This window comes from Solea senegalensis, linkage group LG5 (assembly GCF_019176455.1).
Source record: "Solea senegalensis isolate Sse05_10M linkage group LG5, IFAPA_SoseM_1, whole genome shotgun sequence".
NCBI lineage: Eukaryota > Metazoa > Chordata > Actinopteri > Pleuronectiformes > Soleidae > Solea > Solea senegalensis.
The window spans coordinates 20,243,679-20,265,022 of record NC_058025.1 but is presented as its reverse complement, the minus strand read 5'-3'; the positions used below and the strand labels follow the sequence as shown (position 1 = coordinate 20,265,022).

General features: G+C 37.8%; 2 protein-coding genes across 2 annotated transcripts; both read right to left on the bottom strand.

Moving 5' to 3' along the window:
- Positions 1-9,754: 9,754 nt before the first annotated feature.
- Positions 9,755-16,077, bottom strand: LOC122770053 (noelin-like). Its single transcript, XM_044027016.1, has 6 exons — positions 15,800-16,077; positions 14,903-15,052; positions 14,621-14,776; positions 12,386-12,605; positions 12,191-12,297; positions 9,755-11,533 (listed from the first exon to the last, which is right to left on the bottom strand). Exons 1-6 carry the CDS (start codon positions 15,875-15,877, stop codon positions 10,871-10,873), a joined length of 1,374 nt encoding a protein of 457 aa, XP_043882951.1. The 5' UTR covers positions 15,878-16,077; the 3' UTR covers positions 9,755-10,870.
- Positions 16,078-17,810: 1,733 nt separating this feature from the next.
- lg5h9orf116 (linkage group 5 C9orf116 homolog) lies at positions 17,811-19,307 on the bottom strand. Its single transcript, XM_044026736.1, has 3 exons — positions 19,169-19,307; positions 18,540-18,618; positions 17,811-18,467 (listed from the first exon to the last, which is right to left on the bottom strand). The coding sequence occupies exons 1-3, from the start codon at positions 19,261-19,263 to the stop codon at positions 18,273-18,275; spliced, it is 369 nt and encodes a 122-aa protein (XP_043882671.1). The 5' UTR covers positions 19,264-19,307; the 3' UTR covers positions 17,811-18,272.
- Between the last annotated feature and the right edge of the window lie 2,037 nt (positions 19,308-21,344).

Sequence of the window (21,344 nt, the reverse complement as noted above, 5' to 3'; positions counted from 1 at the left end):
TCTACAGAGCAGCCACTCCAAATTCTTGCTGTGGGACATTTTCTGGCTGAGAGAATTAGCTCCTCAAGCCAGACACACGCACACACAATCAGCACACAGACCCACACACAAACAGACAAAGTCACTCATGAATGCGAAAATATGTGGACGAAAGAAAGAAACACAGACGTAGTGGGGGAGTACGGTTTAGGTGTGAACATGTAAATGACAGGCATATGGACAAGAATAACCAGGCAGCATTTCTCTGTTTTTTTTCTCATTTCTATGAATACATGTGGGATAGCAATTCTTTATACACATGAATTTATTTATACACGTGGTTAAATGTCTGATTTAGATAATGAGTCACTCAACTCTTTTCCTTCATTGTTTCACACCAGCAAAAAATGAGTATTTTCTGAAAATACAAAAAGTATTTCACGCAAACATTTGACCTCATGTCTGCCAAAAGCAACTTAAAGGTGTAACATTTTGGTGAAATGATTTTATATTGGCAGAAACTGAAGATAAAATAATTACACTGCTAATTGTTGAATGAATTGTTGTTTTTCATCAGCCCGGAGGAATGAGTTTTGAGTCCATGTCTTTACAATAACCCATCTAACCCAATAACTTCTTCAGTGTTTGGATGATAACTGATGATCACACTTGGAAGGGCAGGGTGAGGAATACTGAGTGATTGTACCTTTATAACACTACCACCACACCCGTATACATGTAAATAGTGCAGTGCCGTTAACTGTGTTGTGTGAGGATGTATTGTAGACTTATTCTGACACTTTCATTGTTACTCTTTACTATTTCACTGTAGTTTCAGTTGTAAATGTCTAAGCATTTTTTAAGCCGAAGAAATCCTCAGAGGCCCATTTGGCTCTGGAAGAACATTTTAACTACATCAAATGTCCCTGGTCCATTTTGCAGGAAATAAATGACAGTTTACCCTTACAGTACAACAGTGCTCTATATCCAACGTGGACATGACTAAGAACTTTTTACAGTAACTCAGAACTTCACTCAACATCAAAGACCAAATACTAAGTGGTCTTATCAACATAAAAACGAAAGAACCACCTGTCCTCTCACATCCTGGTGAACTTTTTTTTTTTTTTAGGATTCTTCCCGTCCGCCCACAGTCTCTTTCTTCTCCTTCCCTCTGGAAGGTGCTTCACTACTACACTCTCCTCATCGAGTATCTAGTATGTAGTATATTCATAGTATTTATACTTCTGGACCATATCTGTATATTCTCCAGAGGACTTCTGTACGTAGCCCATCTGTATACTTTTACATCTGTATATCATGTATATCATCTATTGCATGTTCATATATCCCCATCATATTCTGCTCTTACCTGTAAATATTCCCACCGTATCTATACTGCTCTTACTATACTACTTAACTATACTGCTGTACATAACTGCTCTTTAACTGTACATACTGTATATACTGCAATTGCTGCTCTTTAATTGGATGCTAAACTGCGTTTCATTACCCTGTACTTGAAGTTGAAATAAGGATTGAATTTAATTAAATTACTAACACCACTGTCAGCACCAAGTTTTTAGTGTCTTCTCCAAAATCTGGTCGTGTTGAGATTAAACTCGCGATTTCAAAAATAAAGTTGAAATATCAAGTCACACTCTAACAGACTACACTGATCAGTCATAACACTAAAACCAGTTGTTTCTTTTACAAGTATTTTATATAATAATATCACATCTAAATTCTTACCATTTTTTTTCAGTTAATTGTAAGGTCATTTCTATATACATGTTAAATTGTATTAATTCATCCATTCGTCGTCTACCACTTCATCCTTTACATGATGGTCGCGGGGCTGTTGGTGCCAAACACAGCTGACACAGGGCAAAAGGTCGGGTCACACCCTGGACAGGTCGCCAGTCCATCACAGGGCCACATGGAGACAAACAGCCTAAATGTCATATTTATTTTTTAATTTATTTCCTACACAGAATATTTTACAACCAAAGACAAACCAAGAGCTTCAATCCAATGATATCTCGATCGTTTGCCATTTGCGTAATACTCAGTCTATGCATTTCATTTCACAATTCTCAGTTGTTTTGCTAATACGGTAAAACGTGCTCCCCGCAGTTAGTCCTTCAAGATTGAGATGCAGCCAGGATCAGCTGAAACCTCATATGGTCACTTCCTGCACTGAAGGACGTCATTACAAATTGCTTATTCAGTTGTTGCTTATGTCACTTACACAAGACTTGGCAGGATATTCACACATGAAAGTGCAAACAAGACAGAGATGCTGCACAACCGACTATGAACATGCACTTCTTATTATTTTATTTACTTATTTATTTATTTTTCGCTTGACTGCTTTGATTCATTGGCAGGAAAAATCCATATTACCTTTAACCACAATTATCCACAATGTGTGATTGCGCAAGTAGACTTTAATCCCTACAGTGTGACACACACATACACACACTTTTTCATTTTGCATTTTGCATTTTGCTTCATTGAAACCTAATTAGGTGATGTGAACACAGTATTTCACACTGAACTGTGCCTTCTTAGATGCGCAGATCATTCCAGGTGACAAGCAACATTTAACCATATGTGTGTTGAGACCACGTGTCACCAGGGTGTGCGTCAAATGATGGGTCAAAGAGTGGTAATAGGGGCTGCATCTGTGCATCAGCATTATCATGGACTGTATAGTTATTAATGCAACTGTGAGGCAAATGGTGCATTCAAAGAGGACTTGTGAACTGACATGGGAACCTTTGAACATGACCTGCATGTTTGACATTTGAATGGTATAGTAAAAAATGGTATGGTATGAATGACATTAGTGTGGGCATCATCTGATTGGAAGGGTCCTGGGTGTACCCCACTGTTCGCCCTTTGTCAGTTGGGCTTGACACCAGAGCCTCGCAACCCTCAGGAGGATAAAGTGGTAGAGGATTGGATGGATGGATGGATGGATGGATGGATGGTTCAAATCAAAGCAACAGTGTTCTTACATACAAACGTATGATGCTGCAGCTATAGCTGACCCTGTCTTTGCCTTTAAATGTTAAAAATATTCACTGAAACAGAAAGCAAATGATAAAAATAAAAAAGGGAGAAGGAGAGAGACAAGTCCTGAGGCAGATAAAGTAAAAAGATAACAGTTTACGTAAAAAAAAAAAGAGGATGTTGTATAAAAGCGCTTTAAGCAACTTATCACCTAAAACATAATCATCATTCATTTTGATTTGTTTGATTAGTTGAAGGTCAAGAAGGCACCTACACATAATTGAGCCTCCAAGCTTGGCTCAAGTGAGTCGTTTCACTTATTCTGTTCATCTGTGCTCTTGTATTTCTGTCTTTGTACAGGACAGTTTGAACTGAACACATGAGTGTGAGGGTTAAATGGTAATGGTCTGTATTTATAAAGCACTTTTCTAGTCTTTCATACCCATTCACACACCTCACCAACAGGAGCAACATGGTACAAACAGTACAAACAGTGTTGTAATGAAACAAAGTACAAATACTTAACCATAACCATCTTGGTTACTCGTTACTACAAAATAAAAGTTAAGTTGGTGACGTAATGCCTGTTTGTTGTCGCTAGTTGTTTTTAGCAGCACGAGCTGCTAGCCGCTCAGCTGTAGGATGCTTTTATTGTTAAGAAGTCACAATAAATGGCATATTCAAAATTGTTATTGCTCACTTTGTTTAAATACTTTTACTTACTTAAGTACATTTTATATCAGAGAATGACTATTGAGTACTTTTACTCAAGTATTATTTTAAAAGGTGACTAACTTCTACCTATAGTCATTCTCTGGTAAGATACTTGTACTTTTACTCAAGTATCGCTTTCAAGTACTTTATAGTACAAACTGTATGTTTGTGTGAAGCAGATGAAGAAGGTGATTCAAATTAGGTCCACATCCATCCTGTGCTGTATGGATCTGTGCGTCATCGCTCACCTGCTCACGTCTGTTGCACATTACTTTCTGTAACTGAACCACGTTTTCTCATTTTTGAGTCATACTTGTTTAGCATTTAGAGTAATCTGCTCCCCTACGAGCCATTCTTTCACAAGAAAACTGCTACATTTTGTTCAACACAAAGTAACTGCATTATTCCATATCCGAAACACTTCAGAGAACTGTGTTTCCCCCAATAATATGTGGACCTAAAGAATACACAATATGACACAACACTGTCCTTACTGGTGTCCTGATACAATACATTACATTATATAATGATACACCTGTGATAAGAAGAACTTGGTGTTGTTCTCGTAACTTCAACTGTATTTAAAGGACTTGAAATGGCAAAAGCTGCTGTACGTGCCTGTGTGTGTGTGTGTGTGTGTGGGAGATAGAGAGACACAGGTGGTGAGTTTCAGGCGTGAAAAGCCTTTGGAGATTGTTCAAAAAGATGAAATGTGTTTATTTATTTAGGTATTTATTTATTTATTATGTGTCTTTGTATTTCTCGTTCTCATCTCCTCACTTTTAAACATTTTCTTCATGTTCTCCTACTTGCGTTTCCTCTCGACGCTCTCTACCTCAGTTGTGTGCACGTAGTGCCACCTAGTGGTCATTATCATTCAACACATTTCAAATTTAAATCTTCTCACTACTAATAAGATAAGAACAAATAAACAACAAAAAGACCTTGGCATTGAAAGACGTTTTTTTTTCTCTTTTGCCATCTCTGTCCAGGTTTCAGATTGAAAGCTTGGCTAATCCAGGGTTTGGAGTTGATGTAAAAATGATTTTTTTATTAGGTTTGATATTTGACAAGCATTTAATTATATTTATGGTAAAGTTAACTGCTTTTGATAACTTCCATTTCACATTACCTATTGTACTACAAACCCTAACTACTAATCTATTTATTTTGTGGAGTTTTGGTTTTTGGAGTCATTATGTGCATTATGATATGGAAGCAGTTATGTCCGATTCAAACAATTATGTATTTCTAATCCTTAAATATAACATGATGGAGTGAATGTTTTTTTTTTTAATATTCCACTTGCGTGCAGACGGTGATAGAAGGATCCTACCAGCACCAGAGTGGTTTGAGAATAGTTTTTTTCCTTCAACATGCAGTGATTTATCTTGCACTTACTGTACAAGGTAATTTCAATAAAACTTATTCTGTTATGTCAGTTTGTATGTAATTCAGTCTTTGTTTGTTTGTTTGTTTATTTTTCACCATAAAGATAGAAAGATTAGGGCTGTGGATAGCACAGATTTAGCATGCCATATTGATTTGATGAGGTTCAATATTGATTGTCAATAATCCCCACCTCATATTTAAATGCGTTTTAACATTTTTAGGCACTTTGTTGGTTTTAACCCTGAGAGGGGTACAAAGGCCAGCCAGGGGGAAGGTTGTGTCCAAGAAGACGGGAACACTGATCCAGAAAAAGACAGCAGCAAGTTGTTCATGTTGTTTTAAGGTAGTAAGTCTCGTTGTTGTGTTCTTTATATCTGTGCATAGTCAGTATTAAGTTGTTTGCCTCTGCATGTGGCTCTGTGATGGACTGACCACCTGTAAGAAATGAACATGTTTTGTGTTTTACAAAAATGTAATCACTTTTTCATTTGTCAGTTGCTGAAAGGGAAATACATTAACTTTAATGAAAGCATTATTTTGTAAAGCTATCGTTTAGCAATTTTAATGTATATGTAGTTTAGCTTTTTTAAATGATCTTAAACAAGTTTACAGGCAATTCTGGTCTTGAGTCTGGATTTAAAGGTGTGAAGGGAGTCAAAGTTGCAGAGAGTTCCACAGGTGTGTGTGTGGTCAGGGTTTTTTTCCTGTTTATTTTGTCTGTTCCATTTTTGTTTGATCTGTACAGCTTGTTTGATTTATTTTAAGCATGCTGTTATCACCTCCAGATGAACAGATCATGTGGTCTGCACACCATCATGAGACCTGAAAATGTGTTCAAACAAATATATACTATAAAAAATAAAAAAGATATAGTTTTTCCTAATAATTGCAGCCACAGAGGCATGTTTTTGGCTCCATGGCTGCAACTATGGCCCAGCCTTGACATACATAAGTGAAATCTAACACCTAATTTACCTTAAATAAATGAATCATTGGGTTTTGTAAAGGTTATTTATCAAGAGAAGTGTCTTTATTTGTTTAAAAAGAAAAACACAAACATTGTGGTTGGGTTATGGAGTCAACAACATAAGCTATTAAGGCTACTGGTTACAAAAATGGAGTGATCTCTTTAACATTTTACATGCATTCTGTTGAATAATTCATCATCTCCTGCAGTTTGTTCTCCTTCCACTTGCAGTTGTTCATGGCATTGTGAAGCTATAGAGGCCAAAGTCTGAATGTCTATGAAAAACAAAGACATCACGAACAGTAACAAACCTTTTAAATACAATACTGAAGCAAATTATCAAAATTTTAAAAAGCATTACAGCATTATGTGTAAATCCCACTCTGTATAAACATACTGATAAAATACTAGCAAGCAACACAAGAGAAGGACCACATAACACAAATCTTTTAAATGTGACAGATCCTTATACTGAATAGAACATGCTATGTGTGATCCCTGTTTTCTTACATGTTTACATCCACCTTAGTCTTCAGTCCTTCCATAAAACACAAACTGACCCACTGCCAGACTCTGCTGGGTATGGATGACATGAAATATCACCTTTAATGATTTCAGATAAAATCTCAGTAAACACAAACAGTTGTGCTGTGGAAGCAGCTGAGTATCAGGACTGGAGCTCTCCTTTATAAAACAGGATAAGGGGTTAATATTAAATGGTAAATGATGGTGATGGCCACACACTATAATTTTGCCATTCACCCGTTCACACGCACATTCATTAAGGAACATAATACTGTATATGCAGTGCTTTTTCTATCACACATCATTCATCAGTGACGTCATGTAACTAAGAAATAACACTGTTTGTTTTTTATTATACTTAAGGCTCTGAGGACCTTCTCTGTTTTACATGAATGCTCCATGTTTAATGTGGAGAAATAACTTCATAATTGTCAAAACTCTCCCATTAACTGCAACCTTTACTATCAAAGTACATTTAAAATAAAAAAAAAAAAGTGAAGACTTTTACTCAAGTGTATTGTCATGGGTGACTTTAACCTCTGTGGAAGTGTTTTCTGATGAAGTTCTCCATCTATTGTGTGAGCAGTGTGTGTGTGTTAAGAGTCACATCAGCATGCAGATTAGAGGAGCCAGTGGTTGACCAATGTGGAGTCTGTACTGAGCCTGCACGTCTCTAGACTGTGGGAGGAAGTGGGAAAACATTGCAATTGGCCAACAATGTTACCCACTGCAGCTCCATGCCGCCTCCTCAGTCCCTCATGAATATAAAAAACACGGTACATGTGGTTCCTGTGGAGAATGGAGGCAGTTCTCACATACAATGTGGCTTACAGCTTCTGTGGCTGTTAATGCAAAAACAAAAAAGGAAAACTGAGATTAAGTGGTCTGACATGGAGTGGACATTTTGAACACCAACCAGAGAGAAAAACATTGTCTCTTTGTGGTATTTGTTAGACATCTATAGGTTGTAGGCGTGTATTTAGCTGGCAAAATCCAACTATTTTTAAAACTCTAATCATCAAAATCGCTAGAAAACAGTTGAACGTTGAGTCTCATTTCCAGGTCAATTAATTACTAACGTTTTGAGATGAAGACCATCTTTCAGATGTGACACTGTTACCCAGCACAATCCCTCCATCTCATTAAGGCTCCGCCCATAGAGACACATGTTTTATAACATTTGTTGTCCTTCTTTTAAGTTGCAGCATCGGCAGTTGTTGCAAATGCTCGACTAACAGCACTTCCACTGGAGACTGGAAACAGTCTCTTGAGGGGCAGAAGTCTAGTTCTCTATCACACCTGATTACTGATCAATAATATGATAAGTAGCTATAATCTGTTTGATTTTTCCTTGGATTTCTACAACCGATGATGGTAATTTTAGGTATATTTGAAATGTTCACGCAAAATATTAAGTGTATAATCAGTGAATTTTCAATTGTCCTCTGATGACTGATGTTGAGATATGTTTTGTATTCATTACACTGCTCTCCTTTAATTCAGAGGTGTGTGTATGCATGGGCTGGTGTTTCTTTAGTTGTCCACATATTTCCCCTCCATGATTTAGTGTGTGAAGTGTTAAAATACCTCTGTCACACAGTTGTGTGCATATGTAATGGTTATTAATGAAGCCGCCAGAATCTTAAGTATTCAGCTGATAAGACTGCATCTCCAAAATAAATAGTTACAGCAGATTACAGGGATTGTTTTTTGAAGTGTTGTCATATTAATAACTGACTCTGTGCATTTTCTATAAATCGTGGCAGGCTTGTGCTCAGTAAAAATACCAGTGGGGATACAAGAAAAAGCACATTTTTAATAATCTACACCAGCTGAAGTCTATGATATCTCAAGGATATATTGTTTGCTTTATCTTTATCCTGAAACTGAAGTTGTGACCTTTGCACACACTTTGTGTCAGTATCTCAAACACAAGACAACTCGAAGAGATGGAGTGAAATATGTATGCAACACCTGCTCAAACTGCACCAAGCCTAAAACTGCTTGTTAAAAAACTGATGGAAACACTTGATAAGTGAGACATTGTATTGCTGTATAATACACAACGGTAAAAATCCATTATTACTTCTGAATAACTGTGGCTTAGAAGTAAGAAAATGTCACAAACAGACAAAAATCTACTCATAAAAACACTTTGCAATCTCACTGTCAAACAAATAGTTCAAACCTTTTGTGTGTGTGTGTGTGTTCTTGTAGTGGTGTCTTTGTGAGGACCAATAAACTTATAAACCGTAGGACAGTTTGGCTGGTCCTCATGTTCTGTCACCCTTTAAAAGGACTTTTTGAGGGTTAAGACTCTTTTATGGTTAGGGTTAGAACTGGGGATGTATTAGGGTTAGGGTAAGAGTTAAATTTAAGCATTTACTTGTGATGATTAAGGTTAGGATAAGGGGCTAGGGCATTATGTCTTTGAATGTCCTCACTACGAATGCTGCGTAAACGCGTGTGTGTGTGTGTTGCTGCTACAAAACTAAATTTCTTGTATTAATGAGTTTCAGTTGTACAGAAATGCATTGCATTCAGTTGAAAAAAAATCAGTTTTTTCTGAGTAATTAATTTTTTGGTTTGTTTTTTTTAATTTGTTTCGGAGTGATTTTTTTTCTGAATTATCGAACTCTTGCAAGAACCTCCAACTTGATTAACCTAAACAAGCTGTCCATGTTGTTATAAATGTTGAACTCTCGATAAAGGAATTAATGTGTTTATTGTTTCAAATGTGCTCTAAACTCAGAAAAAGATGTATTCAGTAAATCAGAAAAAAATTACTTCGAAAAACAGACCAAAAAATAATAACTCAGAAAAACAAACCATGAGTGAGTGCAATGCGCTTCCGTACAGTTGTGTCAAGTTCATCTGTGTCAAAAGTGTAAGTTGTTATCATTAAAATATCAGGCGAACAAGTTCTAAATTTATAGCATTTTTAGTATTTTTCTTAAAAAAGACATCAAAGATCTAAGTTAACAGTCCAACACATGGGAACACACCCCAGGCCAGAGGCATGTGGAGGATGAATTTAGCCTGACATCTCTTAAAGACTTGGGTCAGGGTCAGGGTTAGGGTCAGGGTCAGGGTTAGGGTCAGGGTTAGGGTCAGGGTCTGACACAACAGAGAACAAATCCAACTTCTTACACCTCCGGGTCTGTCTGATTACTGTCTTAAAAGTTTACATGTTTATTGAACATGTGTAAAATTGAACCGATGACATATGAGACACAAAAAGAGCGAAGAAGAAAAAGAAGAAACTTTTCACACCAGAGGCTCAGAACAGCCGTCTGAATGAATTCATGAATTCAGTTTGAATGAATCCATGACTTCATGGGGTATTCCAATTAAAAGTGCCTACTCATAACAGGGAATTTACAACCTTTGTGCACAATATTGAGTGCATTGACTCAGAGCAGCATCTCTGCTCCTGAACTGATCACCTAAAACGAGTAAATCAGACAGACATGGACTGTGAATTTGGACAGTGATTTTCTTTTTTTGTTGGACTGCTCAGCTTCAAGTCTTTGAGTTCATGTCTATGGCTGATCACAATCCGAGGACTTAACTCAAAGATCAATTCTGTCTCCGAGAAATGACATTCCCACACAGCTAAACTGCACTCTAGAATTACATTTCATAAGGAACATATTTACTCCCAGATTATCTTTGTTTTTGGCATATAACCAATTGTGACGTATAATTCACAGGTTTTTGAGGCAAATTCTCACCGGGAGGATGTTGAGTCGGTGACACGTCTGTGAGACATTCATCACAAGATGTGAGACCAAAACAAAACCAAATGTAGGAATATTTGTGGTGGGTAGTTACTGGCTTATGAAGACATTCGGATGTGTTTCTATGGAGAGCAAGATGTCCATGAGACATCTGCCACATAGGACATTTCAGTGTATTTTAATCATCCACCAAACAGCACACCAACTTAACTGAGAAAAAATGTTATTTTATCTTAGCCTTAGCCAGATGCTTTAAGTCCCTAAACCTAATGGTTATAATCTGATTTATAATTGCCAAAATCACTAGTGACATTATCACGTTGATACACTGAAATGTAAACTTAATTTGTTTTTGGAAACGTGTAAAAAAAAAAAAAAACACACACAACTAAGACTGTAGTTTAGATTTGTGGGAGGGTATTTTTCTAGGAGGGCAAGTTTGCAACAATACTGCATTGTGCTTTAATTGTACCGTACAACGTGGCTGCATGTAATATTATAGGGGATATTATGGGGGTTGTTTTTTGTTGAAGTTTTACTGTATAATGTGATAAAGTGTAACATTATAAAGGACTTGGTGGCCATTGTTCCAGGCGTACAGGGCCCTCTCTCGAGGGTTGTAGTCAAGCATGGACAGGTGACTGTATTTATTTGTCAGGGGGATGTCGATGTACTCGTACGTGGAGGAGTTGGTGGAGTATGCGTAGTGCACTTTGGTTCCACCTGAATACCCATTAGTAACATACAGGGTTCCACAGATCATGAACGCCTCGCCAGCGCTGCGTTTAGGGTGGTTGGTGGTCCAGCTGCGGATGATCTGCAGAGTGTTTGGGTTTAACTGACTTAGGACAATATTTCCAGCATTCTGATTGGTCGCATAAACAGCCCAGAGCCCGCCCTCATCTACCATGAGGTCAATATCTGAGTGGCCCCCCCAGGAGTAATGGTACATGTTGTTATAGCCAGCAAAGTCGAGCTGCCGAGAGCGACTGATGAGTGATGTGCTGAGGTCAAACTTGATGATGGTGTGACTCTGGAACTTGTTGTAGTAAATGGAGCCATTATAAACAACCTGACCAGTGCCGGACCAAGGGTGAGGCAGACGGTGAGAGGTGAAGTTGTCAGTCGACATGAAGTCGTACACTGACTGATATTCCCTTACAAAGCGGTTGTTATGGTAACCATCCATATACCAAACCTGTGGGGGCAGAAACCAAATCAATAATGAAAAATGTGATCTAAAAATCATTTGTGATTTACTTTTGTTGCTGTTAATTGTGCTCCATAAAAAAATATGTGAGTAGGTTGATGTATACTGTATACAACACACATTGTTGACTTAAAGCCTCTCTGCTGGTGAGGGCGTTTGCCAGAACTCTGCGGATGTGAAGTGAAACAGCCTTTGGTGAGTCACAGTTACACAGTGCGATGAAGTACTGTTACATTTCTTATTTATCCTCTCCCTCTAATCTTCTGCTTTATATTTTCATACCCCGTCTGGAATCCAAATGGAACCAGCACTCAGGTCAACATGACTCCCCGAGATCTCCCTGTCTTGTCCTTACATGGATGCAGAGAACTGCAAAGCATGTTACATAATGGTTCCTGGTTAAAGAGCTTCCGACTGATTTCAGTTTGTCTTAACAGGCAAAAACATTGGCAGTTATCCAAAGATCCCAATAACCATGTCCAACTGTCCTGACCTTTGACCTTGTGCAAGGAGGCACTATGTAACTCGCATCTTCAAAATAAAACGTTGCTTCACTAAAGGCTGTTCAACTTCTCATCCGTCTTCATTGTCAGTTTTTTCCTTCACATCATTTGCTGCTATTGATGTTATGTCGTTGCGACTCACTCTGTTGTCTCCAGTCGGAGCCAGTGGGTCAGTCATCCATGATCCAAATCTGGATCCAGACGATTTGATGGTGATTGGCTCAGAAATTCCTGTCAGCTTCCCACAGGCTGAAACATAAAGACTCACACATTGACAAACGCAGCTGGGATTTCTTCAGGTGAACTGAGTTAAGTTTCTAATACGTCGTTTACTCACCCAGCCTCTGCATGCACGCCTTCAGTCGGTCCTCCAGAGTCATCACTCGACTGTGGAGCTCCTGGTAATCCAGTCCTCCCATTTGTTCCTGCAGTGACCCCAGCAGCTCTGTCACATTTGCTACCTCCTCCTTAAACTGTTGGACCAGCAGAGCATCGGCCTTGTAGGCTTCGAGAACCGGGATCAGAGGACGTAACTCCTCCATTTTTGCTTTGATGGACTGAGAGAGACACACACAGACAGAGAGACAGAAGAGCAACGATGGCTCAAGCTTTATTGCATTGTGAACAACCCTCAACACACTGGAAGTTCTTGTCTGCAGTTTTCTGTTACTCGCTGGCTAACTTCTCTGCTTCAGTAGTGTACACCTGTCCATCTTGTTGTAAAGACTCTAAAGTCATGAGCTGTGAGAGCATGGGCAGGGTGAGTTCAGTTAATGGCCAGATCCATGTCTCTCGTGTGTGCATGCCTGTGGTTCTGTTCCTAATAATCTGTCTAGCTTTCCATGGATGTTTACTCCTTATATTCCATTCCAGTAGCAGCATTTTCTCCGTAAGAGTTTGCTTTCTTTGGATGTTATAGTTGTACATACATGTATGTATATAACCTTAAGCATGTTTCCATGTTCATATTCTTTCTTTGTTGTTTCATTTGACCAAAACAAGATCATGCCACCAACTGGACTGCAAGGTGTTACAGGGAGCAAGGGTGAAGGTTTGCGTGTGGACGGTGGGGACAGATTGTTCCACCAATGTGTATATGTGTGTGTGTGCGAATGCTGTGAGACGAGAGCGGGCGGATCATGTGAGCATCAGTGAACGCATCACAGGCCAGCAGAAATCTCACTCTGAGTCACAGAGACGATGATGTGCTGTTCTGATAGCAGCAGTGAGTTTTTAGGGCCGTGAGTCCATACCTTAAGCACACAGGCAAATCTGTTTGCCTTCAACTCTCACCTGCACTTCTTAACACACACGTAATTTAGTCCATGTCTACTCGTTTTCTCTTTTGTAGACATGATGCCACCAAAAAAGAGAGACGAACCAGCAGGTGACATTAGAGAAGGGATCAATTTAAGGTAGCTGTTAACTGCCCCAGCAGTGACCCTACTAGCTCACCTTAATCCACGACAAAAAAAGGCAGGTGATGAAATGTATGTCACACAGATCCTCATGGACAACTACACACACATGGACAAGGAAAGTATGAAACGGGCCTACAGACAGTTATACCAGGTAATCATTCACATTATTGGATATGAAAGAGGATATGAAAAAGGTTTCAACATATAAAATAAACGTTTTCAAAAACAAACTACAGACATCTGTTGACTTTAGAGATCCAAACATTTATATAGTTAACATTACTATCAGGAGAAACGGAATTATTTGTTGTAATGCTTGAGGTGAGCCGATACTGTCCCTCACGCTTTTATATATATGTATATATATATATATATATATATATATATATATATATATATATATTGAGTACAGGCACTTTTCTTTTTTTCTTTTTTTTTATGTTACTTCTCATGAGACGCCAGTTTATTCTGTTTATGTTAATCTTCCAATTCATTATTATGGCCCAGAATAATCCAAAGGCTGTGTTATGTGACAGGTACCTGTTCTCGCCAGAATCCAATGTTTGTTTCTAGTTTTTTTATTGTTCAACAAGAAGAATATCTAGTGGAAAATGTAAACATGTTTCACTCATGTTTAGTTATATTCACTGACTTGTGTCCTGAAGGACAGCATAAAAACACAACACCAAATAAAATGGACCGTGTGATTGAAGTTGAAATCATTCATGTTGGAAATAAGGATAATCTAAATATGCAACTTGGCAAAAAAGTGACACTGGTTCAGTTTTTAGTTTAAATATGATTATTATTATTATTATTATTTTAAACAGAATGTGAACATCACTAACATATTCTGATATTCTTTTATTGACTGAAAATGTTCATAATGTAGTGTTTAATGATTTAGTAATACAGACAGACATATACCTCTCTGATGGATAATGACTTGTTTTTTCCACTTGACGTTGATTTGAAGATGAGGAGATGAAAGTGTAAAAGTATTTGAATGAGATTATGATTGCAACAGGGTAGTCTTCCTGAATGAGCCGACAGGAGAGCTTCATTTTACATTTCATACAGAGATGGACAGAGATGTTGATGTCTTACATGCTGGACCTTTAATCTCTATCCTGATGAGGTGGGGGAGGTACCTTGAACTGTCTGGCGATGTTGGTTTCATGTCCATCCTCCACCAGTTTGAACTTGTTCTCCAGATCTTTCAGCTGAACTTCCATTTTCTCCACAAACAGCAGATCTTTCTGAGTGCGCTGGTCCAACACCTCGATAGACTGACTCATGTTCTGCACCTGGAAAACAACACAATCACTCAACTCAATGATGTTGTTCTGAGACTCCAGAGTACTGCTGTAGATAGCACTGTGATCAGTAGTAGTATCCGCAGTGCAGTTCTCAGCGGGAGTAGTATTTCATACCCTTTCAAGCAGATGTCTGAGCTGTTTGGTTCGAGCATCTCTGGAGCAAACTGTTGGCTGAGGAGCGACCACGGTGCAAACACACCGACCTTCAGTGTCCTGAGCTGAGCTGTACACCTGCCAGCCTTCCTCAGGTGCTGCTGGACCCACCTGTGACACAGGATGTCACAATCACAACCCTAAGCCCCACAGACTTTGATGATGTCAACTGCTTAGTGCCTGAGCGCACAGAAAGATAGCAAGGGCTAAAATGATAAATGTAAATGACTCATTTTCACAACATTCAGACTCATTTTCTTTCTTTCTTTTTATACATTGCCATCAAAGTTTGGTTCATGTGCAGAGATTCAGAATCAAGGGCAGAAAATCTGAGACTGTGAATGTGCCTCAGAGTCTGAACAACATACTGGTCTGAACAACATACCAGAAATGTCTCCAACACCAGGAAGTGGTTTGTGCAGTGTGGTTTGTGGTGGCCGCCCTCTACAGACTGTATCACACACTGATTTATTTATGTTGTACTATGCATTCCTTTTTATTGTTATTTAAGGAACAGTTTCAAGATTTCTTTTTAAAAAATCCTTAATATTCCAGTCCTTTTTATACATTTTCTTAATGTTAAAGCAATAATGCTTTAATTGAATCTTCATGTACAAATTCAGACATATGTTTTCTATCCTAATAGGAGCTCAGCGATGTGAGTGCGGTTGTTTAGCCACAATTAATATTACATCAAAACGTGTTCCATATATCAAGTTTTTTATCAAACGTGAAAATATATTCCAGTGAATCAAATTTGCTAGGTATCTGACAGAGACAGAGGTTTCACACTGTCTGTGACTAAAGAATAGAATAGAATAGAATAGAATAGAATAGAATAGAATAGAATAACGTTACCAGGGTGAATTGTGATCCAAAGAGCAGCAGCAGCAGAGAAACATGGAGCAGATTTTCTTCAGACTCCATCTGGTTCATCTCCTCAAACAACAAACATCCACAGCCTCCTGGTTTTCTCTGTTAACCTGCAGGTTCAGTTGCTGGTTAGCCTGGTTATCAACGTGGTTGTAAGGCTGGTTGTTAACCTGGTTATTTGTTGCGTTATGTATGTTTCCCTCCTCCTCCTTCTCTGACACGCCAAAAATCACCCGAGTGGAAACAAGATCCTCCACCTCCTTCTGGTGTGTGTGTGTGTAATGATGTCACAGCCTGGCTGGTGAACAGATCTGAGCAGCAGGAAGAGGAGGAGCTGTCCATAGTGCTGAAAGAGGGGGTGTTTTTTTGCATTCTCTTTCCCTCTCTCTATCTCTCTCTCTCTCTCTCTCTCTCGCTCTGTGTGTGTGTGTGTGTGTGTCTGCAGGAAGCCATTTGGCCTGAGGCAATAAATTTGGTTCTTTTGTGGAATATTAGTGTCTGTTTCAAAAGCACTGAAACAAAGATATAAATGTTCTACTTTAATACCAACACAGAAAAAAAACAGTCATGTTAGAGTATATAAATGTGCGTGTGCGTGTGTGTGTGTGAGAGAGAGAGAGATAGAACTGTGTACATGGCATATTAGGTGATTGTGTCAAAGAAACATTTAAATCTTAAGGAGAAACAGTTAAAAAAAGAAACAAGATTCAGAGGATAGAAAACATCTTTTGAATTAATCATTTTCCGTCTTTGGTTGTCATGGAAACAGAGAGAGAGAGAGAGAGAGAGGGGGGGACAGATGGTCCTCAGCAGGGTTAAAAATATACATCAAACATACACACATTTGGGGGCTTCAGATGGTTCAGTTGGTAGCGCTGGCTCCCTGTAGGGCACGGGGCACCGGGGCCATTTGCAGTGACCCAGGTTTGATATTTCAACATTAACTTGTACAATAATGAATCAAATTTAAAATGATAAATTTGTCTACACCCTTTCAAGGCCTCCATCCCTTGTCCAAGTGGGAGATTCCAGTCAGTGAAGCACCACTTCAAGAATCTTGTTGCATTGCTTGAGGTTTTAAACGGTTCAGAGTGACATGATTAAGTATAGACATGAAAGTCTTTAACTTTTGTTTCTGTGTATTTCCTATTACTGACCTGATGTGAGACCATGAAGAACATGAAAACATGAGTTTTCACATGTGTCCTTGTTTAAATTAGTCAACCTTTTTTGTCCTGTTTATTTGTTGTTTCACCTGAAATCAGCTGGTCAGTATTATTTATCAGTACAATATGTTGGTTTTAAAATGTATTGTTTTGTGAAACATGTGCTTTTTTTGAAGATGTTTGTTTTGGGCTGCAATGATTAATGGATTATTGATTCATAACTAAATTAATTAACTACTATTGATTAATCAGTATGTAAGTTAGGCATTTTCAGCTTAGTTGTATTTTCTGGTTTCTTTGCCGTTCCATGGGCGTACATGTACAATCTTTGGTTTGTGGGGAAAAAAACATTTGAATAAACTAATCAACATTGGAGTATATATCATTATTATTATTATTATTATTATTATTATTATTATTAGCAATAATAATAATAACAATAATAATACTAATGAATTAATAACTCAGGGCAGCCCGTTGCCAAGTGGAACGGGAACTTGGCTTGTAACTGGAGGGTCAATAGTTCAAGTCCCCACCAGGTCAAAAGGGCTGGGATACCCCTGAGCAAAGTACCCAACCCCAATTGCTCCCTAAACACCACAATCATTATCTAAATCTTATACTTTGTTAATCCCCTTAGGGAAATTATTTCTCTCTGCATTTGACCCATCCTAGAATTAGGAGCAGTGGGCTTTATGAAGTAGCTCTGATCTCTTACTTCCCTGAACCTTGATTTCCTGTTGCACTCATTCTTCATGTCAAATATTAAGAGAAAAAAGATAAAATAACAACCAACTGTTAACACAAAGAAAGCGTCAGTCACACTACTGTAATTGTCGCTGCAGTTTAATGAATGTGTCACTTTCACATCTATAATTAATCATCACAGCTTGAAGTTTAACAAAAGAGAGTTTGATCATCAGAACAAAAAGAAGGATTCGATTTTAGATTCTTCTAAAATCTACAGTTCAATCCAGTAAGAGGTGATCAACAAAATAAAACAATCCTGTCTTCACAGTTCAAAACATTGAAAACATTTGACTCTATTATCCAGGACTGAATAAACCTATTCCGTTTTATTAACATTTAAAATGGTGTACTGATACTCTCATATTGAGATTAAAGAGACATGAAAAAAAACAATTCTCAAAAGGTTTTATTCTGCTCCAGTTAACAAACTTACATCTAAATTCATCCTTATTATTATTTGATTTGGTTAAAAGTTGGTTAAAACCCGTAACTATTTATTTTTATTGTAGTCACTTTTAGCTCTTCATTTAGACATAGGCGGCTTACTTGTTTTCAGCCTGGTCTTTGTTTTGGTTGATATGGTGATGTAAATAATGGAGGTTGGATTTTTTGGTCTGGGTTGCCATGGGAGCCGTCACTCTGCTGCTGTCCGCAGACGTGTTGAAGCCATGATCGCAATACATCCCACTCCTCAGCATCGCTTGTGAAAACTTACGGGACATCCCTCTGTACTGCGTCTGAGAACACACAGTTGTCATGGCGACTTCATCAATTATAATAAATCTGCACAATAAGGCTCCAAGTCTCACCTGTATCTCATGAACAGTTGGTTTCTTGCTGCCATAGGTTTGGTTGGTTGTTCGATATAACGGGTTGTTATTTGTCTGACTGGAACAGGAAAAGGATCAAACATGTTAATCAGTAATATTTTTATCCCTTGGTTCTCAATCACAAGATGTTTTCCTGGTTAAAAGAGCAGGGAATAAATAAGATTTGTATTGAACGATTAGTAGAATAATATGTAAGATATGCAAGGCTAGGGGGTGTAGGCTATTCAATTTCAACTGACTACACCAGTGGTTCTCGTACCACAGTTTGAGAACCATGGGACTGCACCATTGTTATCAGTGGAGCCAGTATTTCAGTTTAAAACTAACCATTTTTAGCGATCCATTACCGATACTAATATCACAAACATGTCTTTTATCAGCTCTTCCATAACCAAGACAAACTGTAGCTCCTGATCCACGTGAACACATTTGACATCAACAACAAATATACATTATAATGTGAGTGCAACACACAAGACTGGGACATTATATACTGTACTTCTGTTATAGAAGTACTAATAGACTTTAACTTAACACCCTTGCTGATTCAGCTTGACTCACTTAACTCATATATAACTTGATGACTATTATAACTAATCACACATTACCTGTAACCATGAAAACAGTCTGGGTTGTTAAATCTGAACGGAAGATTTGGATCTGTCCTGTAAAAATCGCAGGTTTGAACTCTCTGCTCCTCCATGACTGACTGAGAAAAACACAAGCGTTACCATGGTACTGACAACACAAGTGTTACCATGGAGACACACAATGCTTACCCTAATGCCCAGCGACTCCTCCTGTGTGTGTTTCCTTGTATCCACTCACTCAGAGAACCAATGAGCACATGAGAAGCAAGTGGGAGGCAGGATGTCAAATCATACATTAACTTGGCCATGTAATGGAACTTCAAAATAAAACAGGAAGTGCTACACTGAGGAGCTGAAGTTTAGCAGAACATGACAATAGCAATAAAATAAAAAGCTGACAATAAATGTTCAGTTTACAGGCATACTTGTGTGGTTTTTATTTTATTAAGTAACATTTTATTTTCAAAGCCAAAGCAAGAATTAATGTGTCCAAAAAAATACATAGTGTAGTGAATGTGTAGTGGAAAAATTACAAATCAAAATAGCACAACATAAAAATAAAATGTAAAGTGGTACAATGCAGGGATTTTTTGTTGTTTTTGTTTTGATGTTTTGTAATTCAGTTTCTAAATGTATATCAAATCCAATTAGTTGGATTTATTGAAGAGATAATTTCTTTGTTTTTAAATATATATGTATTAATTATTTTGTTGGGTGTATTGTGACTGCATTATACTGTATATATAATGACAAAAACTACAATTTTGATTAAAAAAAGACAGTTAATTACGTATGTTCAGTGTGTAAACAAATTTCAATGAGGACAACTGACACGTGTCTGATTTAGAATGTACTTTATTTTGAAAGTTTAACATACAGGAAGTTGTAAAGAGCAAGAGCTATCCCACATCTCAATTAAAAAAAAACTGTGATAAATAACTGATCAATAGCTAACTCTAAAATAAAAAAGGTTCACATTTCACACAATCAATCAACATGATCATAGATCAAGAAGCAGTGGGTGGAGCTAATATGGGCTGATTAAATCAGATGGGTGGGGTTAATATCAGCAGTTTTACAGAGGGTAGGTGTACGCCTGTGCAGCTACAGTTTATATTTACAAACTCGTCATGTTTGATTGAAAGTCTTTACACTGTAACCTGACATCAGTCTCACCCACAGTGATGTCACAGCGCACCTGAAGCAAACAATGACATCACCTATTTTAGAATGTTCCTTAAAATCCCATGAAGACTTGCCATTGTTTAAATGTTTATATGTTTCCATTTTGTTCATGAAGTTTGTTAAAATCTCATCTCAGATCAGTTTGTCAGTGAATCTGAAAAACAAATGCATTCATTTACAGAAAAGTTTCACTTTATAAATGCTTCAAGCACAAAAAGACATTTTTAATTCAGGGCACACAATATGAAAGATTTACGTTTTCAAAAATTTTAGGGCCCGGGCACCTACTCGTGCTTTTTTATTATTATTTTTTCTAATTTTATTATTATTTACACATTTTCTTCACCTACATTTAATGACTTGATGATCACGACAAAACGGTTAAAGAAATAATCCTGCACTCACACACATACGCATCACTATTATGCTGGACAGAGGTAATGTTGTGGTAGCCGCCATTGTTGGGAGCGCGCTGTCTGACACAAATGCTGGCATCAAGGAGCACGGCCTTGTTCAAGAGCTTGTGAGGACCGTGTTGTGTTGGAGTTTTAACGCATGAATGTCATTTAATAGGCAAGCACCTTGTCAGCCAATCAAAGTGACCCATGCAGCACATAAGGCAAGCAAAGCAAAGCAACTCATTCACAATGTCACTTGGCACATTCTGCCTGGAGCTGAAACGATGAATCGATTATTAATCGATTACTAAATGAATCGACAACTATTTTGATAATCGATTCATCAGTTTGAAGCTTTTTTCATGATTAAAACAAGATTTCCAATTGTTTCAACTTCTTAAATGTGAGTATTTTCATTTGAGAACATCATCATTTCCAGGTTTGACAAACACCGATCAACATTTTTTAAGGTTTTCTGATATTTTACGGACCAAGCGATTAATCGAGAAAATAATCGACAGATGAATCGATTATGAAAATAATCGTTAGTTGCAGCTCTAATTCTGCCCCATTCAAAAGCCGTGTTTCCATTATGGTACAGTTCGGTTTGG

Excerpts from the sequence above, each read along its gene's own strand:
- LOC122770053 (XM_044027016.1), bottom strand. The coding sequence starts at position 15,877 with ATGAACCAGATGGAGTCTGAAGAAAATCTGCTCCATGTTTCTCTGCTG. Across the intron at positions 15,053-15,799 it reads TTGGATCACAATTCACCCTG|GTGGGTCCAGCAGCACCTGA; the intron begins GTAACGTTATTC and ends CCTGTGTCACAG. Across the intron at positions 14,777-14,902 it reads TCAGACATCTGCTTGAAAGG|GTGCAGAACATGAGTCAGTC; the intron begins GTATGAAATACT and ends GTTGTTTTCCAG.
- lg5h9orf116 (XM_044026736.1), bottom strand. The coding sequence starts at position 19,263 with ATGGAGGAGCAGAGAGTTCAAACCTGCGATTTTTACAGGACAGATCCA. Across the intron at positions 18,619-19,168 it reads GACTGTTTTCATGGTTACAG|TCAGACAAATAACAACCCGT; the intron begins GTAATGTGTGAT and ends TTCCTGTTCCAG. Across the intron at positions 18,468-18,539 it reads CAACTGTTCATGAGATACAG|ACGCAGTACAGAGGGATGTC; the intron begins GTGAGACTTGGA and ends GTGTGTTCTCAG.